Raw genomic sequence first — 25950 nt, 5'->3', positions numbered from 1 at the left:
TGAGGAGTAACAGTAGTTTGAATTAGGAGCTTTAATTCGAACTACCTAGCCCGTGCCGCGTGTAGCCGCAGGCAGCTAGTTCGAACTACGGGGCATTTGAAAATGGCGGCGCCCGGGAACATGCAAATAAAGCCCAGGATATTTAAATCCCGGGCTTCATTTGCAAGTTCGAATGACTACATTAGCCACCCTAGTTCGATCTAGAATGGCAGTGTAGATATACCCTTAGGGTTTTGGTGGGAGGAGGGTTCTGGTCTTTGTGACCCCGGGCAATGGAATTAACAACAGTACCCAGAGTGATCAGTGTCTGGCATTGGGAGACAGCTGCTGGAGATGGGTTGGGTTCAAACAGCATTTACAGCCATGCTGTGTTACCCTCAGCATGCTGAGCATGAGTCAACGCTGTCTGAGGAGGTGCTGCTGTGTTAGCGTGATGGGGCACTTCCTTCAGCAGGAGACAAGTTTCAGTGCAGACACATGCCCTAGCAGGTCAAGGCAAGCCAGCTGGCATCGGCACATCTTTGTAGTACAGTCCAAGCCTAGGGGCTGTCTTTTAAAGGTATTTAGGCGCCCAACTCTCATTGTTTTTAAGGGAGTTGAGTGCCCAAATAATCAGGCCCTAAAAGCTTTTTGCCAGAAACAATTTGGTTTTGCCAAAACATCAGGTTCCCCGCAAGGTGACCATTTCAATCTGCACGTCTGCAAGTGAAAGAGGAATCGCATCTCTTACTGTGAATTTCACTATCATCTTCCCACCACCAACCCCTCCCTCCCCAAAAAAGTATTTTCAAGCCACCATCCTTCTGCTTTAAATTATTTGTTTTCTTACTTTAAATTGAGAAACCCAATTTATATTGTAAATTCGAGTGACACCATAAAGGGCACCAATTAGCTACTGCAACGATTGATATTTTGGAAAAACGAGAGAGAAATCTTAAAGACAGAGAGAAATAAACAAAGACAGATTAGATAGAAGAGGAGAATATGATAGACATGCAGATAGATATAAACAGGAACAGATGATGGTTACATGAGATTACACTCAAAACATCTAAAAATAGAAATACATTTACAACTAATCTGAACAGAAATATGTTTATGATCTTTCTTCAGCTTTTCCAAAACTGATGGTGCCCAAACGCAAGGGGGAAAAGCCTTTTTTAGCACTGAGAGCTATTCAGGATGAAAATGTAATAGCAAAAATATATAAAGATGTGACCCAAGACAATGTTTATCAATCACAATGACCTAACATGCCAGCTGGCAAGACGAGAAAATCTAACTCAACTCGTGGGGATTGTTCCCTGGTACTGGATCTATTAGGATAACTTGAATTCCAAACAGATTTACCTTCCCCAAAGCCTAAGACAAAATACTTTCCATTTTCTGGATTTGTGAGGAGTGCCAAAGCATTTGGATTAGTAAGAACAGGAAAGAACTTCCATAATTCTCTCCCTCTCGTCAAGAAATCGGTACCACTCCAAATTCCGTTTCCTGTTTCTAAACAAGAGGCTGCAAATTGCTTCCTTTTCCGGAGCACAATTACCAGCCAAATCACCAAAAAGGCCAATCTGAAGCAACATTACATCTGGCATCACAGGTTTGACCTGTGCACTGCCGGGAGTATTGTCAAAGATGATCCCAATGAGCAGTCAACAGACTTGAGAAGAATCTTTTTCACTTTGTTGCAAAACAAATGCTGCTATTTTGGACTGTATTCGAGAATACCCCTAATGTATTCGAGAAGGATCAAGCACCTGCATGGAAGAAGGCTGCATCTTTACCAATTTCATCATTTCCGCTTCCAGAGGATTTGGGGGAGATTTATGCATATTCACCCTAAGTTTGAATTCTGATCTCAAGCTCTCCTTTGGCTTGACTCAAAGCAAAGCTTCACCTCAGAGCAGGAGTGGGCCATCATTTTAGATGGGGAGCCTCTTTAGAAATTTCTGAAGCGGTCCCAGGCTGCCCCGGAAGGGGCAGGGCCAGGACACTTCTCTGGTTCCCTACCCACAGATCCTGATTGACCTAGGGGTGGGGGAGTGTGTGAAGTCTCTGCCCCCGCCCCCCGGAAAACCACAGCTGTTCAGAAGAGCTGGTGGTTCCCTCTAGGTGCCCGCGCCCCGATGGCAGGCGGAGACTTTGCGAGCTCCCCCCGCCCCCAGGTTAATCAGGGTCTGGGGGCAGGAGAGGCATGGGAAGTCTCTCGCTCCCTGCCACCACCCTGCAAGGGGAGCGCAGCACTTAGAGTTAACCCTGGCGGTTAACTCTAAGCACCGCATGTTGCTGGCAGGGGAGACTTCGTGTACTCCCCCGTCCCCAGGCCCTGATTGGCCCGGGAGCGGCAGGGCGTCGGCGGGCCAGATTTACCCACTTTGCAGGCGGGATCAGGCCTGTGGCCGCCCTTTCGCCCACCCCACCTTAGAGTCATAGACCCCCAAGGCCAGAAGAGTCTACCGTGATCATCTAATCTGACCTGTCCTACCCAGGCCAGAGAACTCCCAGAGCAGCTGGACTGTGCACGTCATTCAAAATTCCCTCTGATTTGCAAAGCAGTAATACCTTTCAGTGTTGATTTCCAGAATCAGTTTCAGGCGTTTTGTGAGCGGACTACCGATGCTATGTTACTAATATCCACGCCCTCTCCGGGAGAGAGATGAACCCTCGGTTTATGTCGGTTTGGCTCAGAACATTACTAGAACTCTTGGTGGTATGGGGAGTAATCTTCAAGACAGAGATTTTCTAAAGTGACTAGTCATTTCAGAGGCATCAATTTTTGATTCCCAAGCTTGAGATCCCTTAAAAGGCTGGGCTTTCCCTGGGCACTTTCTGAAACTGTTCCTTTTTAAGATGTTTTGAGTTGCCCTCCACCCAAAAAAAACCAGAGGCATCAAGAATCACTAGTCAATTTTTAAAATCTTGGCCTAACATTTGCTACATTTTTTTTACAATAAGCTTAAGCCTGTTTCCTTGCCAAACTATTTCTCCTCCTGTCATATGCATGTGACTTTGTCAGTCAGGTTTAGCTTGTTTCTAAAAAGCAGGCTTCTAAATAACACAGATTAGTGTTATTTGTACTATATTAGTGCTTAGCCACTGTAGTGGCGACTGCTATAGTGAACTAGCCACACTCAACCGGCCAAATAGCCACGTGGCTAGCAGCTAGTGTGTTGGATGCCATGGGCTTAGTGGTTGCAACTAAAATGAGAACTCCACTGAACTAACAAGTGAGAGAGAGCCCCTATCCCCAAAGAGCTGGTAATCTTAATCGACATGATAGACAAAGAGTGTTTTTTTTAGACAGGGGGACTGAGCACAAAGACTGTTCTGAGCAAAGTGCAGCACCCAGCGCTAGACACAGTATTCAAGCTGTGGGTTCACAATGGACGGGTAGAGTAGCTGTACAAGATTTTCAGTCTCATCTTCTATCCTTTTGCTAATAGTTCCTACCCTTGTGTCAGCCTTTTTCACCACTACTTCTCAATGAGCGGGAGTTCTCAGAAAACTACCCATGCTGACGCCAAGATCTTTCTTGAGAGGTAATCGCTAATTTAGAACCTACCATTATATATGGGTGTATTTACTCTTTTCCCTGGCTAGTACCTCGTTGGGGAAGAAATTCTCCCGGGAAAGGGGTCTGCGTATTTTGAAAGCTTCCATATGAGATTTCAGCAGCTCTGCACTGTGTATTTGTTTATAACCATCGAACTTTCATGGTAACCCAAAGTCCCAACCCTTCCAGGGAGAGTTCAGATGGTGGGAGCAGCAGCTGAAATGGGTATGTGCTCTGAAGGGAGAAATTCCCTCCAGAGTGATAGGGCCATCAGTGGCCTGGCAGTCTAGCGGCTGGATCGCTGGGGTAGGTGCTGTAGGAGTAAGTCCTGGCTCAGTCTTGGGTTGCTCCCAGGGGAGACGGGTCTTGCTCACAGATGTGTGGTTGGGGGGGAGGGTGTTTCAGGACGTGTTGTCCAGGGTTGCTCCCTATGTAAGTCCTATAATTTGGGGTGTGGCTCTGCTGGTCCAGTTTTCCTTCAGTGGGGGCTGTCTGCAGACACCCCTTGGTAGGGGAAGACTTACTTGCCTCCTGTGACTGTGCTGGCAGGCAGGTCAAGCCCGAGCCTTCAGGCAGGCACACAAAGAGCTCCTGCCTCTACACAAATCAGCCCGAGTCAGCCAGGTCCCTGCTTTTCTCTCCCCGCACCTGGCACTGGCTGCAGGTTTAACAGGGTGGGGCTAGATGAGCCCACAGGTTTCCTTTAACCCCGGCCGTGCCTGGCAGCTGTCTCTCTGCTCCTTCACACAACTTGAGAGCCCTTGATCTTAGTTGGCCGAGAGGCTGACCACCCTCCATTTCCCCTGCCATAGCTAGGGATGGGATGTGTCTCCTCCGTGCCTGTGGTGGATACCAAATCCTGCTCCAGATCCATCTGATCTTGGACCTCTCTGCTGAGACAGCTACCAAGTAGGTCAGACTAGACGGCCCTCATGGTCCTTTCTGGCCTTAAAACCTCTGCAAACTCTAGAGCAGAGGGGATGATTGGGGTCTCAGATGCAGGCCACTGTGGATACTGATGCCGAGCAGCGTGTGGCTGCCAGGGTGGGCTCGGAAGGGCTGGAGCAAGTTCCATGTGAACTCCCTGGACCAAGCCTTCTGCGCCACGGAGCTCACACAACACGAGCTTTGCCTCAGGGCCCCGCGGGATGGGAAAAGTCCCCAAACACCACCCCAGCCAGGCCTCTGCCCCGCTGAGAGCAAGCGGAGTGTGGGTTCCACAGAGCCCCGGACAAGAACCAGGCATTGGTGTCTGTGCGTATCCTCTAGAATAACGGGAGCTGGAGGATCCATATGCAATAGGGGCTCAACAGTCAATTTTACCCATTCGAGTTATTTAAAGCAATTAGGATCTGAGGGCTTTCAGCAGCATCTTCTCAGATCAGCCCCCAGCAGCCCTCTACGCCTTTCTCCTTGATGCAGGTCAGTTATCCCAGACATGAGCTTTACAGGCAGAATTCAGACCCAAGCCAAGGGCTTTGCCCTTCCACGCCGGAAGCTGGACCAGTGGTTTGTGAACCATACTGCCCCCATCCCCAACCTCGTTCTTGGAGCAACCAGGCTGTGATGGGGCCAGAATTCAAGCTGCTTTTTTTCTTTAAGTTTGCAAGCTGCGGCTAATGTGATTTGCTCTTTTGGTTACTCTGCTGAGTGTAAATGCAGCCGGCCCTCTTGTCTCTGCAACCTGACTGTGCTCAGAGGGCGCTCTGGGCTATTTGAATGATAAAGAACCAATAGAGAGATCATTAAAAATAGATACTTCAGCCCTGGCCAGCGCAGTTACCAGGATGTGGCTGGGAACAGGCAACAAGCCGGCGTTTGGGGCAGATGCTTCAGCAGGGCTTGGTTCCCGGCTGGCGGTGCTGGGCTATCGACACGGCCGTAGGGCTTGACTCTACTCTGCACCTCGCGCCGGCGCTTTACGCCACATGGGGATCGAGAGGGAAAACTTTGATACCCTCCTTGCCCTGCAGTAACTAACTGTCCACAGCACAGGGCAAAGGCACGCCAAGCCCTTTGTGTTATCCCATGGGTGATCTCATGCCGTAAGATACTGGAGAACAGGCAAGCGCTAAGTACTATCAGCATCCTGCTGCCTCCTCTTACCCTAATGCAGAGGTGGCAGCTACCTCCCTGCTCGGCCTGCCACCCCACAGCAGCCTTCCAAAGAAACTCTGGAAGCAGGACCCCCGCTTGGGCATTGGAGCTCACCTCTGCTGGCCATTACAGGCCAGGCCTGTCATCCCAGGCCTTCTCCAGAGGGGAGCGAGCCTTCTGCTTGGTGGCTGAGGGAGGGTCTGGCTGGCGGATCGTGGTGCAGTGGGTAAGGCAGTGCACTCTGTTAATACATACCCACAGTGCAGGGAGGGGGCCCTGGAAATGCAGTACACTCAGCTGGGTGCAAATGTGGCTCAATCTAAAGGAGCTACAGTGCAGAGGGATAAACCCCCAACGCCCTGGTAGGGCTGCATTAGGGCTCTCTTCTAAATAGGCAAAGGCAGGAGCTGTGGACCAGAACCGCCCCCCCCCCCCCCGGGTGCGCTGGCCACTGGAGTTCTGATGGCTCGTGGTGGGAGTGCATCTGGTAACGAGCTGCTGGACGCCACTTCTGCCAGGGAAACAGTGAGAACACTTAGAGCGTGGTAGAACCGAAGGCTGGAAGGGCCGACCAGATCATCTGCAGAGCACAAGTCCTGCTCCCCCTCATCTCGCCCGGTGGCCTGGCAGCGCCTGTAACACGCTGCGCACAGCAATGGCTCACGCTAACCCTGCATCAGCAACGACCCTCAGACGGCCCTGGCCTGCTGGTGTCCACTGCTTAAATATCAGCGATGCTCTCACCGTTGCAAGCACCGACCCCCGCCTCCTTTGCTGCATTAAGCACCCCCATTGGAGAGATGGGGATAATGGGGCACAGAACGGACGGGTGACTTGGCAGAGGGCACCGGGACAGTCCATGCTGGAGCTGAGATAAGGGTTCTTGTCTCCTAGGTCTAGGCTCAGACTTCTTGTTCTTCATTGGTTGCTTCCCTCTTCCCCCCTCCCCTCCTTTGGGTGATGGCACCGTCCAGGATCTAAGACATGACAATGGTGAATCGGGCCCTAGGAGGCAGGTACCGTTCTCAAGGGTTCTCCAATACGCAATGCAGGAAGCTCTGGGTCCAAGTCTCCATCATGTTAGGTGCCACCAATGTCACCTCTGCTGTTCTACCCTTGGCGCCAGCCCTGGGGCCTCATGTCCCTGCAAAACGTTGCAGCCAAGATCATCCTCCTGGATCACCCCTCTGACGACAGCATCCTCCCCTTCTTTGCATCCCTCCATGGGCTCCCCTCTGCCATCCCCACCTCCAAATCTTGGCCTTTGCCATTCAGGCCTTTTGCCATTCAGGCCGGCCTATCGGATTGACTAGTGGGGGCCCACCAAGCAGGGCCAGCATTCGACTCGCTGGAGCTCATGGCAGAAAGCCAAAGCCCCACTGCCAGGGGCTCTGGGCCTGGCCTGATCAATGTAGCTCCTGGGGGGCCCTGTGGCATGGAATCGCAGGCAACGGCCCCACTTCCTACCCCCTACCACCAGCCCTGGCGTCTCTCTGCAGAACTCCAGTTGTGGCACAGCTGGGCCGGGGGTTTTTACAGCATCTGGGGGGAAGGGAGCCCTTAAGTAAAAGGTTGAGAACAATATGGCCGCCTAGATCTTCTCCGCACTGGCTCTCACAGGGTATGTCGACACTGCAGGGCAAAGGCAAATTCAGCTACGCTGAAGTCGAGGTAGCTTAACTCGGCTTTTGGTGCTGTCCACGCTGCAGGAAGTCGAGGGGAAAACGCTCTCCCTTCGACTTCCCTCACTCCTCGTGGAAGCAGGTCCACCAGCATCGAGCGGAGCGCCCCTCTGACTTCCAATTCTGTCTCCATTAGGCCCGCTCATTCTAACCCTGGAAGATTGACAGCAGCAGCTTCCATCTTCCTCTGTCGTGTAGACGAACCCAAAGTGCTGGCAAAGCAGGTCAGTATCGTTACCGTCATTCCCCAGAGGGAGACTCAAGGCACAAAGAAGATCACACAAAGACAGCGACAGACCCTGGAGCAGAACCCAGTGTCCTGAGTTCCAGGCCAGCCAGCTATCCACTAGGGCCGGTTCTGAAGCAGCTGTAGCAAACTAGCCACACGTGGCTAGTAGGGATGTTAGATATGGGTTAACTGAATAGTCAGGTAACCGCATGAACTTCTATCGGTTACTCGGCTATTCTATAGTCACCGGGGGTGAGGCCGGCAGCCCTGCCATCCTGCGCTGCTGCCTCTCTCTCTCTTTAACAACCAGGCTTGCTGTAGACAGAGGATGCTTTGCGGCACCCCCATCCTACCCTGGCCCCCCCTGACAGAGGCAGCAGAGCAGAGCATGAGGGGATAGGAGTCACCACGGAGCCAGTGCTGGGGGGAACCGGCTCTTAAGCTGGCTCCCCCAGCACCAGCTCCTGTCACCCCCCCCCCCTTACTGCCTCTGATGCGGAGGCAGCAAGGGGGGCGGGGATGCGTGTAATTGACAAGATTAACTGATAAACCAAGGCTCATTGCTTAATCATACAGTCAACTACACGCCGATATCCCTAGTGGCTAGCTTGTTGGACACCCCGGCACTAGTGTGATCCACTGCCTCTCCTGCCCCAAAAACCACCGCCACCACCAAAGCCTTCTCTGGACAGAGCCCTTGGCATTCCAGGTGAAATGACACAATTATCATCAGTCCCACAAATCTCCCTGAAAACACTTCCCCCGCTACCATAACACACAGAGTCCCTGTGAACTGAAGATCAGAAAGGGAGGAAAAATAATTCTCTCTAATTTTTCAGTCTGTTTCCCGTAAGCACTGGACAGCACTAGATGTAGAGGTCGATTCGCTGTTCTGCCCGTATGAGCCGTTTCCTTGTGCAGTTTGCTGGGTCTTTCACACAGCAACGGAGAAGAGAAAAGCATTTTAGAAAATCCTCAGAAATTGGGGGGAATCTGAATCTTTCAACTTATTTAATTCACACATTACGTGTGGATAGTGGATTCAGCAACGTGTATTTAAAATAAAAATACCACAGCAAGACACACCCAGGATACGCTTCTCCCAGGAAGACATAAGAGATCAAGTAGCACAGGACAGATGTGCAGTCACATTGCTCGATGTACTACTGGGAGGAACACCGATATTACAGCGGTGAGTGCTAGTTAGAAAGAACCAGACTCCTCCTTGCAGTGCGGTCACTCTGTCGCCTGCCTACCTTTATGCCACGATTCCCATCAGTTTTCACAATCTAAGAAGGGCCATGTTGCATGAGGAAGGGGATCTCCAAGGTAAATGTAGCTGGTAGCTCTCTGGGTCACTTTTTCCTCTTAGCTGGGGCTGAATCAATGTCCCAGTGTGGTGGTGAGAGGCGGATGGACTGGAGAACTGAGAACCTGGTCATTAAAGATCCCATGGCACTGTTCTCCAAGGGTAGGAACACTAACCCCAGAGACCTGGCCATAAGCCAGCGTTGGTCATTAGACTCTGCCTTGCGGAAACATCCCCTGCAATTTCAGTCATGGGAAAACAGATCTCCACCCACGTGGTGCCAAAGTCCAGGTAGAAGGAGATGCGCCAGACAGCAAGGCAGGAGGGACCGTGCCTTCGCGCAGACGTGCAGAGAGAAAAGCAGAGCTGGGAGAGAAACCGAGGAAACCAGAGGCAGAGAAGGAACAATGCCGATCTGTCCAGCCAGCCCAAGCTGTCTGTACTGAGCACAGCTCCCTGGCTCTCCGGGGCCCATCTGGGACACCAGGGAGCGTGGGCTGAGTCCCTGACTGGCTGCAGAGTGGGGACCAGGAGTCAGAGCAACGTTTCACTTCACATCTTCCCCACTAACTTGCTGGGTGCTCTGGAGCAGTCATGCCATTCCCCCTGCCTCAGTTTCCTCACCTGTAAAATGGAAGCGGCAGTGCAGGTGGGTTGTGGGTTAGACTCACCAATGAGGTAGCTGGTGGCCTGGCTCTGGCCAAAACCCAACACTGCTTTGTGCAACATCTTGCCCTGGGCTGGGCTGGGCAGGTCTCCACGCAGTTACTGGGGGCAGGGAGCCAAGTCCCCCAAACCAAGGTGGCCAAGGTTTCAAAGCCTGCCTGCTTCGGCTGACAACACCCCAAGTCCATACTAAGGCATCCATGCGCACGGGCTGATTTTCAAAGGGCCCGAGCCCCTACAGCTGCCCTGGAGTTCAATGGGGGGAAGGGCAGCAGCGCTGCTGCAAACCAAGTGACTTGTTTCGGTGTCTGCATTTAAGCTACTATGTTTAAAACTGACCCACAGCAGCTGCCACTAAATGCCCACTGGGCCTGAATCTCCACTCCACTGGCGTTGCGTCTGAGTGACCCAGTGACCAAGGCCCTGGCCTGGGGCCTCAGGAAACCTGGCTTCCGCTCGCCGTTCAGCCGCTGCGTGACCTTGAGCGGGCCAGAGCTCCCTCCGTGCCTCAGTTTCCCCTCCCGTCTTTTGTCTGATTAGACTGCAAGCTGTTTGGGGCAAGTGCTGGCTCTTCCCCGGCACAGGCCCAGTGCCTGGAGCAAGGGAGCTCTGATCCATGCCCGCTCAGTGTGGCTGTCGTACCAACTCTGCCGACCCCCGAAAGTCGGTACCAGAGAGCGGCCAATCCGACGCTGCGGAGGAAATCCCAGCAGAATGGCTACAGCACAGAAGGGCCGTGTATGCTGAATGGCAGCAACACAGGCCTGGAAGGAAGCTCCGGGATCAGTGATCCAGCCCTGTACTATCACAGGAAACCCCATTCACAATCTCGCCACTTTTCCCTGGCAGTTCCATCTTCAGCTTAGTGACAATGGCTGAGGTTCTCCCTGTGGCCAGAGGATGTAGGCAGCCAGCACCGATTCCCCCTCAAAATAATACAAGAAACTCAATTTTATCCTCTTCCAGGAGAGCCTCGGGGCACTGGGAGCCACATCTACCCTGGCAGCCCTTCGGGGAGAGCTCCCAAAGCAGCCCACGCTCCATGCCAGCAGAGCAGGAGCAATAAAAGGTGTGTGTGTGGGGGGGGGGGGGGTTCTTAAGGCAGCATTTGAACCCTGAAAGATCAGACCCTGCTTTATAACCTTGCACCAGCGCTGAACTGGCCTGCAACAGGCATCACAAACTAAACAGCCCTGCAGCTCCCGAAAGCCCTGGGATTTGCACAGGCTGGCTGAGTGCTGTGCATTTCTATGAGCTCTGCACAGAGCTGATTAGCAAAGAGGTATCCTGGCACACAAACCTCCCGCCCGCCCCAGACCTCCCTTCCCCACCTGCTCCCCTCCAGCTCCCACGCTCGCTGCTATTCAGCCAGCTGGCCCGCTTGCCCCCTTCATGCTGGCTGCACTTGTCTGCAATTGTCTTGGCCGGATGCTGCCAAGGGAGATGGGCTGCCTTGCACTGTCGCTGAGCTGCTTAAACCAGCCGGAGTCTGTGCGGAGCTTGGCTTGGGGCGGGAGGGGCAAGGGCAGCTCGCTCCAGGCTGAAAGCCGACTTCAGACTGGCAAAACTCCAGAGGAGTGGTGGGGACTCTGGACTGGCAACGGGGCACCCGACATCCGAATCCTGCGCCGAGGCTATATAGGACACTCCCTGCTCATGCCACAGCTCACAGCAAAGGCCGGAGGACAAACCACACGCATGTGGGACTCTGGGCATTGGTCTTTTCCAGACCCAGAGACCCGGGATGGCTCACAAATCTCTCAGCCACTCGTGCCAGGCCTGGACACACGCGCTGCACCCAACACGCTGGTGTCATCGTATTTATCCAAAACATGTGATGAAAGGTAACAAACGAAAGACAGTGATGCACCAAGGCTTTTCCAAAAGGAAATCAGGCCTCGCCAATCCCTTAGAACTATTTTAAGGTGTCAATAAGCATATGGACAAGAGCAAATCAGTGGCTGTAGTGGATTTGGACTTTCAGAAAGCCTTTGACAAGAAACCACACCAGAAGCTCCTAAAGCAAATCTCTTGGATCAGTAATGCATTATAAGATAGACGCAAAGGATAGAAATAAATGGTCCTTTTTCACAACAGAAAGGGGTAAATGGCAGATTTAGACTGGGAACTGTGCTGTTCAACCTATTCATAAATGATCTGGAAAGGGGGCTAAACAGTGAGATGGCAAAGTTTTCAAACAATACAAAATTACTTACGATAGGTAAGTTCAAAGCTGATTGTGAAGAGTTTCAAAAGAATTGCATAAAACTGAGTGAGCCACAAAACAGGCAGATGAAATCCATTGCTGATAAGTGCAAAGTAATGCATGTTGGAAAACATAAGGCCAACAATACAGACAAAATGATGGGATCTAAATTAGCTGCTACCACTCGAGAGAGAGATCTCGGAGTCATTGTGGATAGTTCTCTGAAAACATCCACTCCATGTGCAACCGCATCAAAAAAAGAGAAAAGAAGGTTAGGAACCATTAGTAAAGGAATAGATAAAAAGAAAATATCACAATGCCACTATATAAATCCATGGTATGCCCACACCTTGAATACTGTGTCCAATTCTGGTTGCCCTGTTTCAAAAAAGATATATTAGAAATGGAAAAAAGTAAGAGAAGGGAAAAACCGATTAAGGGTATAAAACAACTTCCATACAAGAAGAGATTTAAAAGACTGGGTGTGAAATAAGGGGGTGTTGTCTGCTCTGTAACCTGGTGTCCCCCTGCGTTATGATGTGAGATTCCCACTGACTCATCCACATGTTGTGATGTAGTGTCAGTTCCTTGCTGGTTGCTACGCTGTGGGCTGTGGATGACCCCTACTGGCCTCAGTCTGTGAGCACTGCCCAGCCGGGGGGCTGCCTAGGTCACGGAGACAAAGACTCAACCGGTCAGACCAGTTGAGGGCAGAGAGGGAACTAAGAAAGTGAGTGTGCGGGGGAAGGGGCAGTCTTGGGCTGGAACCATGAAGGAAACAGACTAAGGAGGGGGCTGGAATCTAGGGGCCCCGTGACCCCATCTCTAGGGGCCTGAGGCATCCTGGCCCAGTCTCCTGTAGACACATCACATCTATGCTGTATCCTGGAGAAGCAATAAACCCCCTCTATACTACTGGCTGGTGGAGTCTGTTCTTGCTGCTACGGGGCTGCAGGACTGGAGGAACCCCAACTCGTCATCACACTGGGATTGTTCATCTTAGAAAAGAGATGATTAAGGGGGGAGATGACAGAGGTCTGTAACGTCTTGAATGCCGTGGAAAAAGTAAACAGGCAAGGGTTATTTGCCTCTTCACATATCACAAGAACCAAGGGTCACTTGATGACATTAATAGGCTCAGGTTTAGCTCAATCATAAAGGAAGTACTTCTACACACACCCAAAACTTGTGGAACTCCTTGTCAGTAGATAAAGTACAAAAGTATAAATGAGCTGAAAAAAGAACAAGATGAGTTCATGGAAGACAGATCTGTCAATGTCTATTAGCCAAGATGTTCAGAGATGCTACCCCATGCTCTGGGTGTTCCTAAACTTCTGAAAAGTTGGGATTGCTCAATGAGGATACATCACTTGGTAAAGCCACTATCGAAGACAGGATACTGAGCTCACCCAGTGTGGCTGTTATGTTTTTACTGGTCACTAGTATCAGTGTGAAATGTCTGTATTAACATTCAGTGAGTAATCCTATATAGTCAAACTCATTGCTATTATGCTTTAAAGTTTGTAACCCAACACAGGTAGAAGCAGGTTTTCTTCCAGACAGGAGGGAAAGGGAATTATCCCCCTGCCTCCAATGTAAATTAAGCATTGTGAAAGCTACACAAAAGACACCCAATCTGCATGCAAGTCAACAGGAAAAGCTCGGTCCTGAAGTCAGAAGAACAGCACGCTAATGTCACCGAGGCGGTGAAAGGAACCGCACTTATGCACTCACGAAACCTGGATCCTGGCTGACAGGTCACGTTAGGTAAGAAAACTGCTTCACCTGATAAAAAGAAGGTTTTAGTCGCTGGGCAGCAGGTTATACTTCTGTTTTCATAGTAACTATTTTGGTTCACTTTGTATCACTGAAAAAAATCTCTCTCATAATAAACGCTTTGTTTTGCCCTAAGCAAATCTCAGTGTTGTGATATCAAAGGAAAGTGCATTCCTCAGCTGAGCGAACAGACAACTGTGCTCACTGCCTCTGACTCGGTAACGTCTGTGAGTGTCCTGGCACAGGGGCTGGGTGCTACCAGGAGACTAAGCGGGGTTCAGGAACGGAGGTGCACCAAGGCAAAGCCCAGGCTGGCAGGGTCCTGCGGGACAGGAGTGTCAGGGAGCTGACACACAGCTTAGCATCAGCAAACCTCTCTCTCGCTGAAGCAAGGGGGAAGGCAGGTAACTTACAGTTCTGGACACCCTCAAAAAGCATCACAACATGTTATTCTGGTTGTAGCAGCCCAGAGAGGAGCTAGGCCCCGGTTCTCCACTGCCCTGCACTATGAGCAGTCATTTATACCAGGGAAAACCGGGTACAAAATCCTGCTAACTCAGAATAGGCAATCAGGCCAAAAGCTCTAATGCTATCAGAGAGGCGGTGTGGCCTAATGGACAGTGCAGCAGAAGACCTGAATTCTTGTTCCTAGTTCTCACTTCTACACCAAGGATGTTAAGGACTAGTCGACTATCCGATAAGCATTCCGGATAATCTGTCGACTAGTTAATTCTGCCCCCCCCCCCCGCCTCTATAAGCTGACCCCGGGCTCCACGGCTGCCCCTTTGAAATGCAGATGAAGCGTTTCAAAGGGGCAGCTGCCGCACAGCTGACCCGAGGCTCCATGGCTTTGAAATGCACAAGAGCTCTTGCTAGGGACTCTTGTCCATTTCAAAGCAGGCACCCACGTGCAGCCCGGAGTCAGTGGGGGCCCTTGTACATTTCAAAGGAGGAATGTGGAAGTGCCGATCGACTAGTCAAGTAGTCGATGGAAATTCCATCGACTACTCAGACAACTGCAATTTAACATCCTTATTCCACACCCCACGCCTCAGTTTCCCTGTAACACATTGTTGGGGGTCCCCAGAGTTGGGAACCACCGTGTTTCCTTCCTGACTTAGCGAAAGTGAACTTTGCTGGAGATTAGACTGTGTGTCAGCTCCCAGCCTATCTGCCTCACCAGCAAATTTCTCCAGGCTCTCCCAGCCCAAACCTTGCTGAGCTGGTGACAAGCAGCAAACTCCAGCCCTTGAGCTCCTCAGAAAAGTTTCTCTGCAATGTGCAGCCCCTGCTGCTGTACACTCACAGATGTTACACTTGCTGCTCTTTATGGTTTATTACCGTAATGGGGTACACACACCCTTCCCTTCAAGCACAGCCCTGAGCTGGTTAAGAGCCAAAATCAAACAAGTGTATTACCAAAAGGGCACAGGCTAAGTGATAGTGGGTTACAAACAAATAAAAGTAAAAATACATTTTCCAGTGACCAAACAAGTCACGGCCTTTGCACAATTTCCTCCCCAATTTTCCTAGCCGATCCTGCAGAGGCCACGCAATTGGTTTTCCCCTGGTCTCGTCAGGTGCAGGATAAAGTTAAGTCCATCTGCGCATCCTTTCTCCTGCAAAGTCTGCTTGGTTTCCAGGGCTACATTGCTCCCCTGGGGCTCAGTCTCTTCCTTGGGGTGACTCCAGTTGATTCACGTTGTCCCTGGTGTGCACCAGTGAGAGCTTCCTGATGCAACTGTACAGTGTAATGTTCTCTCCCTGCAACCTTAGATACAAACGAACAGCCCACTGAATCTGGCTACACCTGGCTTGAGCTGTTGGCCTCTTTCCTTTGTCTTGAGAAAACCTGTTTATCAACTCCCCTTGATGCACTTGGTTTAAACACCTTTTAATTGCAGACATCGAAGCGTAACATCAGTGCCTATCCACACACAGCAGTCACTTACATCCCACAATGATATTACTGAGCTGTACTTAAGAACGGCCAGACTGGGTCAGATCAAGGATCCATCTAACCTGTGTCCTGTCTTCCATCAGTGGCCCCGGAGGAAAGGAACAGAACAGGGAACCATCCAGTGATCCTTCTCATCACCCACCGCTAGCTTTTGGCAAACAGAGGCCAGGGACACCATTCCTGCCAACAGCCATTGATGGATTGGTTTTCCGTGAACTTATCTAGTTCTTTTTGATCCTTCTTACAGTCTTGGGGTATGTCTACACTGCAGCCCTGTTTCCTAATACACAGCGCTATTCTGAAATAACGTAGTCTGCGTCTACACAGCAGGCAGTTATTTCAAAACAGTGTCAAAATACTGTCCAGCTGGAGCACTTCTTACTCCAACTCCCGTCCCCCTCATGGTACGAGGAATAAGGGAAGTCAGAGGACGAGTGCTCTGTTTCGAAATAAGTGCTGTGTAGATGCTCCCTATTTCGAAATAAGCTACGTAACTGACGTAGCTCAGTCTGCTCATTTCAAGTTAAACCCTGCTGTGTAGACACACCCTTGGTGTGCACGACTGAAGGCTGCTTGTTTCGAAATGATCCCTCGAAAGCGGTGATACTAAAACTGCGGCTCATGAGCTGCAAGTGGCTCTTTAGTGCGAACCTAAGACTGTGCAGCACATGTTAAAACACTGTGAGATTTAATTATTAACCCGCTCAAGTTATTAGCCAGTCAGAATGGTTTCACTAGGTCATTACCCAAGTGCGGTTGATAAAGGAACAATAGCGAGTCAGACATTTTGCTACGAGTATAAAAATAGTAAACGGAACAGTGAACCTCACGCTGCTGTGGCTCTTTGGGGTTACACTGATTGCTCATTTGGCTCCTAAACCGCTGAGGTCTGAGCATCACTAATCACAAGTGATGCATTTTGTACAGGCATCACTGCAGTACCGAGCAGCGTTTGAACTGGGTGTAAAACACGGTGAACAATACGGACCCCCCTTTGCCAAGCACTCTCAGATCTGCTGTTGTTATAGAGCTCAAAGACCCCCAGGCGGCCCTAGAGGTAGCAGGCTGTAGTGTTCAGAGCAGCAGATCCAGGGTGAGAGCCCCAAATAAACAGAGCAAAGGCTTGGAGGGAAAAGAGTCGAGAGCAGGACCCAAAGGCTGGCTAGCATACATAAGCCACAGGGTTGGATCTTGGCAGCCCTCATGAGCATAAGCCATGTGGTCAGGATATGGGACAGCAATAAATACAGGCATGTATTATCATCAGCAGGGCTGGGCCCAGGGCGCCAGAGCCAGAGGATATGGGGCAACTGGGCATGGATGTTGCTGGGCAAAGGGGGTGGAGATCACTGGGCAGGGGGCCATGTGGCAGGACATGCTGGAAACGCAGGGCGGGGTTTGGGGGCGCAGGGGTTGGCATGAAGGGGGCCCTGTGCAGAGGCGAGGGGCAATGGAGCACAATCCTGGTGTCAGCGGTTGAGAATGCACAGAAGGGAGATGCAGGCGTAGGGAGCCCAGAGTGCCAGGGGAAATGAGGAGGTGCTATGCCCACAGGATTCAGAGGCACTAAAACGCAAGTTGCTCAGGACACCAACTTCCCTGAGACCGGCTCTGATTGTCAGTGTTTCTCCAACCAGGGGGCGGCTGCAGCTCAGATCGGGACCACAGTAACTTGTGCACCTGCCACCTTCCACTGCATCTGCTCCTGCTACGCTGCAAAGTGTGGCGGGCTTGGTTAGAATAAACCCCAGGGGGAGTCGTGATAGAGGCTGCTGGAGCAGGTCAGGCCTTGCTTCTCTGGCCTTTCTAGCTCTTGAGCCCGCGTTGCCTAGGACCACCAGGCAGGGTCTGCCTAATTCACAGGACGGATGCTCCAGCAGCGTGAGTGTGGCGGCTGGCGTACTAGCAACGGGGCTTCTAGTGCTGGCTCCAACACTAGGGAGAATGGGGGGGCATCCCCATGACTGGGAAGCAACCAGAGACCAACTGATCTCAGAGGGCTGCAAAGGCTTGGATCGGCCCTTCGGAGTGCTGGCTATCCAAAGCGGAACAGCCTGGTCAGACCGAGGTCTCTCAGAGAACTTCCTGGGCCAGGAGACTTAATGGAGCTTTCCTGGGAAACGTGGAGGGCTAGTGTGCTACTCAGGAAGCCATGGAAGTCAGATTCCCACTAACTTCACTGGGCTTTGGATAAAATCCAGCACGAGTTTGCCGCTCTCAGGCAGAGTTAACAGAACTTTCCCTTGGGACTTAATGAGCACAGAGGGCTCTTTAGGCAGGGTTTGCAGTTGAGTTCGTTTTTTCTTTCCCACTCCTCTCCCAGCCCTAATTTTTATTCCCATCATGTCTAACTGGCCCCGTGCCAAGGAAAGGAGAAAGCAAATCTCAGCTGGGCTGCAGCCGTCCAGACAGAGATCAATAAGTGACACGCAGAGGAGTCTGATTTTATTAGTCCAACAGCAGAGACACCTAATAAAATACTGAGTCCCAACTCCTACTTAATTGCTCTCTCTCGCAGCTTTTCTTCCTTTCTTTTTTTTTGCCCCTGCCCAAAATAGCCCAAATCGTTCCTGGCAATGGAGGCAAAACTCAAACACGATGAAAGTTTCAACGGACTCACACACGCTGGGAGTGTCTTTGCATTTCTTTGCTGCCATTTGGCTTAATCACAGCTTCAAATTTACAATAAAATAGCTGAGAAAAGCTCCATTGTTGCTGGATGAGAAGCTAGCTCCCAATCAAAGAAGTTGTTTTCTTTTCATGGACCTCTGTTATTTCCAATGCACCCGACATTTTTTTCCTCAACTTTTCTATGTGAGTGCAACGCTGGTGAAAACACCCACCTATTTAAAGCCCCAGGGGTGGGTGGTGCCTATCGGACCAGAAGGCCCACCCACTCAAGTGAGGGCAGGGCTGTGGGACTCCCAATTTAACTCTAGGCTGGGGGAACATAAAACCAAAGCTCATCCTTGTTTATTAAGAGTGTGTTAGTGGCTCTGCCTGGATGTGTGAACGGACAAGGGTCAAGGCCTTGCAACTTCATAGAATCCTCCCTAGCCTGCTCCCTGCCTCCTGGCCTGGCAGACAGTGGGGAGAACAGGAATGTAAATATCATTTTTTAAAGGAACCGTTTAAACTATAAAAACTGCCGTCTCTCCTCAGAGGTGGAGCACAGTCGGCTGCGGGATCACGTGCCTGGCTAGCTCCCATCCCACCCGTTGCTCTGGGCTGGTGCAGCGAGTTTGGTGGATCGCTGCTGGAAGAGCAGCAGTACCAGGGCAGATCCAAGTGTTCTGGAAGGTCCAGTGGTTTCTGGGCAGACCCACTGTTGCAGCCAGCTGCAAGAAAAACTGAGCTAAAAGGGGGGTGCCACACTGCCTCCCAGCAGTGCCCTCTCAGCCAGGCATCGGCTGCTCCTGCAATGCCCCGAGCTGCAAGGAACCCTGCACCACCCACATATCGCTGCGGCCTGAGGTATTATATCACAACATCATTTCACCCATCTGTTTGAATCATTCACTGGACAGTAAGACCAATACTTATCCGCTGCATGTTTAACCGCTTCAGATTTTACAGCCCTACTGGAGAATGAGCATCATGATTAGTCTGCAGAACAGGTACTAACATAGGCAGCTTCTCCAAATGTGCCCTCCTGCTCCGAGGGCGACAGGAGAGGTCAGCGAATGCCACTGCAAATGCCCATCGAGGGCCCAATCCAAAGGCCACAGGACTCTTGCAATGGATTCCAGTGTTATTTCTTTCAAATGTTTACAGGGCACAGTCCAGTAATTTATATCCCAAAATGTCAGCTTCTCTGCTGAAAAGGGTCACAACAATGCACAACCCCAAACCTTTCAAAAAGACCCTCTAATTCTAGGGACCTTCGTTTTGGGACGCTCCATTAGAGACACCTGACAAGGACCTGATTTTGGAATAACTGGGCACCTACGCTTCCCAGTGAAGTCTGTCCACACTGCAGCTGGGTGGGAGCATCCCTGCCCGAACAGACTGACTCATGCTAGCTAGGCTTGTGAGCTAAAACCAGCAGCTTGAGCAGCAGTTTGGTCACCCAACCCGCTGGATACCTGAGCATGTGGCAAACCCAAGCCGTGCAGGAGCCCAGCTAGTGCAAGTCTATCTATCCAGGCCTGGCGGCTGCATCCAACTACAACATAGACATACCCAGCAGGAGCTGCAGAAGGTTGGTGCATGGCAGGGCTCCCTCTAAGATCTTCCATCCGTGAGCAGAGTGAGTTTTGTCTTGTGAACCAATATTGACGTCATGTGCGCAGGGTGCACAGCCTCACCGCGGCCCGGCTGCAGCACATAGGGCAACACCTCTCCCCCACCCCACCTCCCGCCATGCGGCCTGGGCCATCGGAGCAGCCCCTGGCCACCGGAGCTTCACCCCCACCATGCTGATCCCCACTGCCGCCAGGGACTCTCCCCAGCGACCTGCTGCAACCCAGGACTCCCACATTCTGCCTGGGCCATGTGATGGCTGCACCCAAGTGGGGCCATGGTGCTATTTTTAGCACCACTGCCCTGGCCCAGGAGCAGCTGCATCATGGCCCTGGCAACAGTCCTGGAACATGGGGTAGCCACCCACCATACAGTCCCGCCCACGGAAGCAGCTGGATCCAGGACCGCGGTACTATTTTTAGTACTGCTATTTGGGCCCTAGCAGCCGCCATGCAGCTGCGGCCCCAGCTGCTCCCGGGGGTACAGCCAGGTGCTGGATGGCTGGGGCCGTGACCACAGTACTATTTTTAGTACCGCGCCCCTGGGAGCAGCTGAGGCCATGGCTCTGTGGTGGCTGCTAAGGCTGGGACTGCAGCTGGATCCATGGTGCTATTTTTAGTACCATGGCCCAAGCGCCAGCTCCCGGCTGCTGTGTGGTGGCTGCCCAGCTGTTCCTGGATGGGGCAGCCACCCGCCACATGGCCCCACCCCTGGGAGCAGCTGGGGCTGCGGTTGAGCAGCTCTGCTGAGATGGCGAGTGGGACTGAAATTGTTGGCGGGCACTCCTGCAGGCGCACACCTTAGCAGGAACCCTGGTACATGGCCCTAAAATCTAACACTCAGACACCAAATATTCTAGGCTATTTTCAACCCTTGGCCTCCGAACAGAACTGTCACGCGATTGATCCATGATTTATTCTCAGTTTCAACAAAACCGGGTGTTTTCATTGGGATGAAATATAAATGCTCCTGGTGCTGTTAGAAACCTAAACACCACAGCCTGACAGCAGCGAAGGAGATCCACAAAGTAACCCTGCCTAACAACAAAGGCATTTTGAGATCGCTCTCTTTAGGCTGCCCATGGGGACGGAAGCCCCAAAATGCAAAAACAAATGGGAGAAAAATTAAAGTTGAAACTTAAGCACGTTGGGGCAGGGACTGGCTGTTGTTACAAGTTTGTACAGGACCAAGCACAGAGGGGCCCGACTAGGCATTATGTTATAAAAGAATAATCAAATAATAAGCAGGGTGTTCGTTTTACACATGTCATTTGAGTTTAGTCGTCGGAACGTCTCGTTAGGAATACAGGCACATAGAACCAGAGTTAGAAGGGACTGGTTTCTTGTACCTAAACCAGCAACCACTAATAGTGGGTGGGCTGCATAAATGGGCCACCTTCTCCCACCTTCTCCGGAGCCCCGCACTTCCAACACCTTCCCCTCCCTCCCAGCACTTTCGGAGCATGCGAATTGCCTGATGCGCACTCCGTCCCAGCTTCTACCCTCCCTCACAGAGCTGGATCTCCAGGAGCCGCTGGTCTGCGGCATTCCAGCTCTGGGAGAGAGCGAGAGGAGCAGGGATGGAGCACGAATCAGGCGATTCACTGGTCCTCCAAAAGCATTAGGAGGGAGGAGGGGTGTAGAAGATGCAGGGCTCTGGTGCGCCAGTGCGCCATGTGCATGGGGTAGAGGGGCAGCGAGGGGGAGCCCCAATAGGCCACAGTCACCCTGCGGACCGGAAGCTTCCCACCATGGCTCTGACGCAGCTGAGGCAGGCAGCACATCTCCCTTTCATGCCTATCTGGAATCTTTATTAGTGTGCGAATGCAGCGCACCCTTGCTCCCCACCCACCTGCCCACCCACTGGCATCTGATCTTCAAGGAACTGCAGTGGATCCTGACTGGGAAACACTCCCCGTTCATCCTTTCCCCGCATTCTGTGCCCAGCACACTCACGGAGATGCTAGAACCCTGGCACACTTCTCCCTGCCTTGCAAACCTGTTGGCTTATTTTGTGCGTCAGAGTGAAATTCAACCCTCGTGCAGAGGACCAACACTAGACCCTGTACCACGCCAGCCTAGCCCTCATGGGAGTGGTGCAAAGGGCCTCTCGTGGGCTCTCGGCACTGGGGTGAACACCCCCCCCCTTTCCACAGTCTTATTCAGCCCAAACTCTGCCCACCCCCAAATCCAGATCAGGCCCTGATAAGCTGGTGAGAAGCAGCTTCACTTACCCACACAGTCACACGTGGGGAATTCTGCCTGAGCCCGCTTGGCTGGGGTGTCCAGGAGACTTTTCGTGGGCGTATCCAGGTATTTCAAAGGAGATTCCAAAAATCCACTGAGGGTTGGCGTGAATGGCACGTCGTTCTTGGTTGGGGTCCCGTCCAGGTAAGCGGCATCCGCATTTTGGTTTTCCTCAGAGTAAAAGCAAGTGGTTGACACCACAGTGATAGCACCAGAAGATTCTATTTTAATCTGCTTCGGGGACCTAGCTCCAAAGGGGTTCTCAAAATGCTGCCCCATCTTGGGCGACGGCGAAAAGCCTTTGGGTCCCACCTCGGGAGCATCGGCCAGGGGTGGCCCCCCGTCCTCGGCAGCCGGCACTTGGAGAGTTGAGTCCGAGCCCCGTGGCAGTTCCGGAAGGTGGCTCAGAGAAGACACCTGGTGGGAGAGAGTCTGGGGGGGCAGCCCGTCGGCGAGTGGGGGAGCCGGGAGGTCAGTATTCTGCAGGCTGAAATTTTCCCCAAACTCCGCCTCAAACTGCCGGATCAGCTCCTCTAGCTTGTCGTCCACCATGACTGAGTTCTGGGCCGGCAGCGGGTCCGAAGGGTTTAAAGGCTTGTGGGGAGCTTGGTCCTGGCTGTCACCAGAGGGCACAGCAGAGCAAGCGGGCGAGTAACCGGAGATGGGCGTGGAGGGGGCGGCAGGGTGGCCCGGGAAGTTCTGACGAAGGGGGTGCTGGCGGTTTTCCTCTGGGCTCCCTTGGCTGAAAGCGCACATTTCCTGAGTGTTGGGAGCCTGGCTTCGGTCATCCAGCTGCTTCTGCAGGGGAGACTGTGCAGCGGAGCAGGGGGTGATGAGTGCGAGAGGAGGGTGCCTGACAGGGGTGCTGGGGAGAGGGTGGTCCGTCTGCATCTCTTCTGTGGGGAGCTCAGGGGCGGGGGCGGAGTGAAACCCTTCCAAGCTAATTTGCCTCAGGGGTAGGAACAGTGGTTGCGAATCCTTCTGCTTTGACTTCTTGATCTGCACTTGCTTCCGGAGTGGCTTGACCTGGGGGGGTTTGTCAGGCTGAATTTTCTTCTTCTTCTCTTTGGCCTGCTTTTCGGATGGCTTTGGAGGCAGGGCCTGAGAGCCAGGAGCCCACCACTTGGGCAACTGGTCCTGCGGGCCCGGCGGGGCCAGGCTCTGGTCCAGGAAGAGATTACGCTTATGATGGAGATGCTGCTGCAGCACCATCTGGGTCTTTTTATGGAAGTCTGCTTCCTGCAGCAGCTGTGACAAATGCTGGCTACTGGCCAGCTTGGGATGGCTACTCCCGGCTTCCTTCTTCAGAGGTGGGGCCGGCAGCTCTTGCTTGGGTTTGCCAGCCTTGACCTTGTTGGGTACTGCCTCAGGCCGCTTGAACACTGACTTGATGTAGTCGCTGGCACTGCCCAGCAGCTGCTCCAGCTCCGCCATGGGGTCGCTCACCAAGGAGGCAGGTGGGTCGGAGTTGAGCATCCACAAGTTGTTTTTCGGCTTCGGCTCTTCCTCCCACGGCTCAGAAAACTCCAGTTTCGAGGGGGTGGAGGTGAAATTGGAGAAAAGGCCCCCAGGCTCCTGGGGGGTGCTGGGTTCGAGGACATACTGGGGGTCCGCCGGCTGCCAAGATGACTGTGTCGGGGCCCGAGATGTCTGGAGCACTGTGTGTCCGCCATAGGTGTTCTGGCTCGGGTACGGCTCATTGCTGGATGTGGGTAGCACCGAGGGTTCGTCTGGGCTGAAGGGGGATGAACAGACCAGCTGTTCCTTCGAGGCGAACGACACAGACGGCATGGGGCTGCTGGGAGCAGCTGGAGTCACCCTGGCTGGCGGAGGGAGGGCGGACGACAGCTGGGTGAGGGCTTCGATGGCGATGGCTGTCTGGAGGCTGATGTTCTTCTCCTTGGCGATGCTCAGTGCACTTTGGGAAAAGGGGAGGCCATCTGACGGGCATGGCTTAAGCGTCTCCACCACGGCAGGCACCTGATTGGGAATAGCACCTTTGTCTACGGGCTGGTGGTGGGCGTCGCTGAGATTCTGGGAGGAGCGGCTCTGCCCCTCCCCAATGGCCAACTTGATCTTCTGCTCCAGCCACTCCAGGTAGTCAGGACACTCGGGGCCGTCACAGTTGCAGTTTGGGGGCTTCATGCCGTGCTTGGCCAGGGTCAGGGCAGCCTTGAGGGCGTTCAGGTCCTCGCCGCCGGGGGTGACGTCAGGCGCGGGGAGCCCTGGGTTGTCCACCCCTCCCCGGCTCATCTCCAAGTTGAATTTCTCATACAGCTGCATGCTCAGCTGCGACGGGGACCCCGCGGCCGGCATCCCGTAGGAAGACATGGCTTCGGCCACGGCGGAGAAGGCCACCAGGTTCCGTGCATCCTCCAGCTTTGCATCGTTGGCGGCATTCCCGTGGCCCGGGGCTGGAGTGCCCTCCCACTTAGCTTTCTCGCTGGAGTGCCGGGCCACAGGCTGGCTGGAGAGCCAGCTGCCTGTTTCCATTAGCATGGCACTTCCCCCAGCCGGCTGGCTCCCCCCATTCACCAGGCTGGGCCCGCTGCCTTCGTTCAGCCTTCTTTCTTCAACATAGTTAATTGGCCCTTCTTCCATTTGGCCTGTTTTGGGTCCATCAACTGAGTTGCCCTCCGAACCTGTCTGAGAGAATGGAGAAAAGCAGAGGGTAAATACATGCACAGCCAACCTGGCACCCCCAGACCATCCCTCTGTTAGGTTGAAACCTGCCTCCCTGGAGAAGGCTAGCAGCACCAGGAGAGATCCCCCTGCCGGGCGCGCCGAAATAGATCAGCCACCAGCTGAGGTCTTGGCTGCCTGAAAACTTGCCCTGGTTTGTTAAACCTGTGAAACCCCTGTGTGGATGCTCAGATTCTGGTTCACCTCACCTGACAGCGATTCCCAATCCATTTAATTTGAAGTGGAACAAGTCTGATTTGAATTGAAATCAGAGCACCCACAAGGCTTGTGGCCCTGGTTTAACCACACTGGTTTAGGTTGAACAGGTGTAACTCTGTGTCTGGACAAGCCTTGAACCTGCTCACAGTACGTCTATGGCAAAGGTTAAACCCAAGTCCCTTGTCTACATTAGCGCTCCCAGTGGTAGCGACAATGGGAAATGTTCAGGAGCTATTGAGGACGGGGTGTTTGACTGGCTCTTCCTGGGAGCAAGGGCATCCCAGCGCGCAAACCCTTTTAAAGGCATATGCCTGACTCACCTTCCCTGCTCCTTTTGTTCCTTTCCTCACTGATTCTACCCTGAAAGATACCTGCTTGGATCTCTTTCTGCCTCTCTGTTTCCTTTTCCTCTGCTCCGTCTGCCTTCCCTTCTCTGCCTGTGTTGCTCAGTTCTGGGAAACGTTATCACAGAATCAGAAAAGTTAGAGATAGAAAATAGCCATCGCTCACAGGTCAGCTCGTCCATCTCTCCACAGCCAGTGCGGTTCCCTCTGGGCTCTTTTCAAGTGCTTCTCTACCACTGGCTAAACCGCGGCAGGTGGGTAGCATGCAAATCTCAAATGCTCATCACACAGAGAGCCTGGGCTCTTTTCCTCTGCTCTCTGCCTCCCTGGCATGGCCAGTGAAACTGAGTGGATGTAAGTGACGAGATTACCTGCAGGGGGATGGGGAACTGGATGCACAATGAAGACTTACGACCCAAGGGGAACTAATTTAGAGGCTCTCTGCTCTGCCTCAGTGCCTGATGGACCGGAGGGGGCAGGAGCAGGGGGTCACAAAAATCACCATCAGAACCAGTAACAACTAGCTCCCTTGTGAGCAGCCTCTGCAGAAGGGCCAAGGATCAAAAGGGCCAAATACAGCGAACCTCCAGGCTAAGGTGGGCAGCACAGGGAAGCCTTGAGCTCACAGCCCAGGGTAGTTCAGAAGGCAGAGGCCTGGGCAGGTAGGTCTCTGTGTGACCTCACCTCTAGACCTAGCTGGGAATTGCACTCCTGCTGGGGTCAGTGTCTCGTGCAGGAC

The 25950-nt window shown here is 52.6% G+C and overlaps 1 protein-coding gene across 11 annotated transcripts in view; it reads right to left on the bottom strand.

Moving 5' to 3' along the window:
• Positions 1 to 25950, bottom strand: part of TET3 (tet methylcytosine dioxygenase 3) — a 163695-nt gene that overhangs the window by 40038 nt on the left and 97707 nt on the right. For all 11 annotated transcript variants that reach the window (XM_089773819.1, XM_089773823.1, XM_075910902.2 and 8 more), the window contains one exon: positions 21954 to 24612. In XM_089773819.1, the coding sequence (XP_089629945.1) occupies positions 21954 to 24612 (2659 nt within the window). The remainder of the gene's footprint in view (positions 1 to 21953; positions 24613 to 25950) is intronic.

This window comes from Pelodiscus sinensis, chromosome 28 (assembly GCF_052426305.1).
Source record: "Pelodiscus sinensis isolate ZL-2025 chromosome 28, ASM5242630v1, whole genome shotgun sequence".
Lineage (NCBI taxonomy): Eukaryota > Metazoa > Chordata > Testudines > Trionychidae > Pelodiscus > Pelodiscus sinensis.
This window is presented reverse-complemented; position numbering and strand designations above follow the sequence as displayed.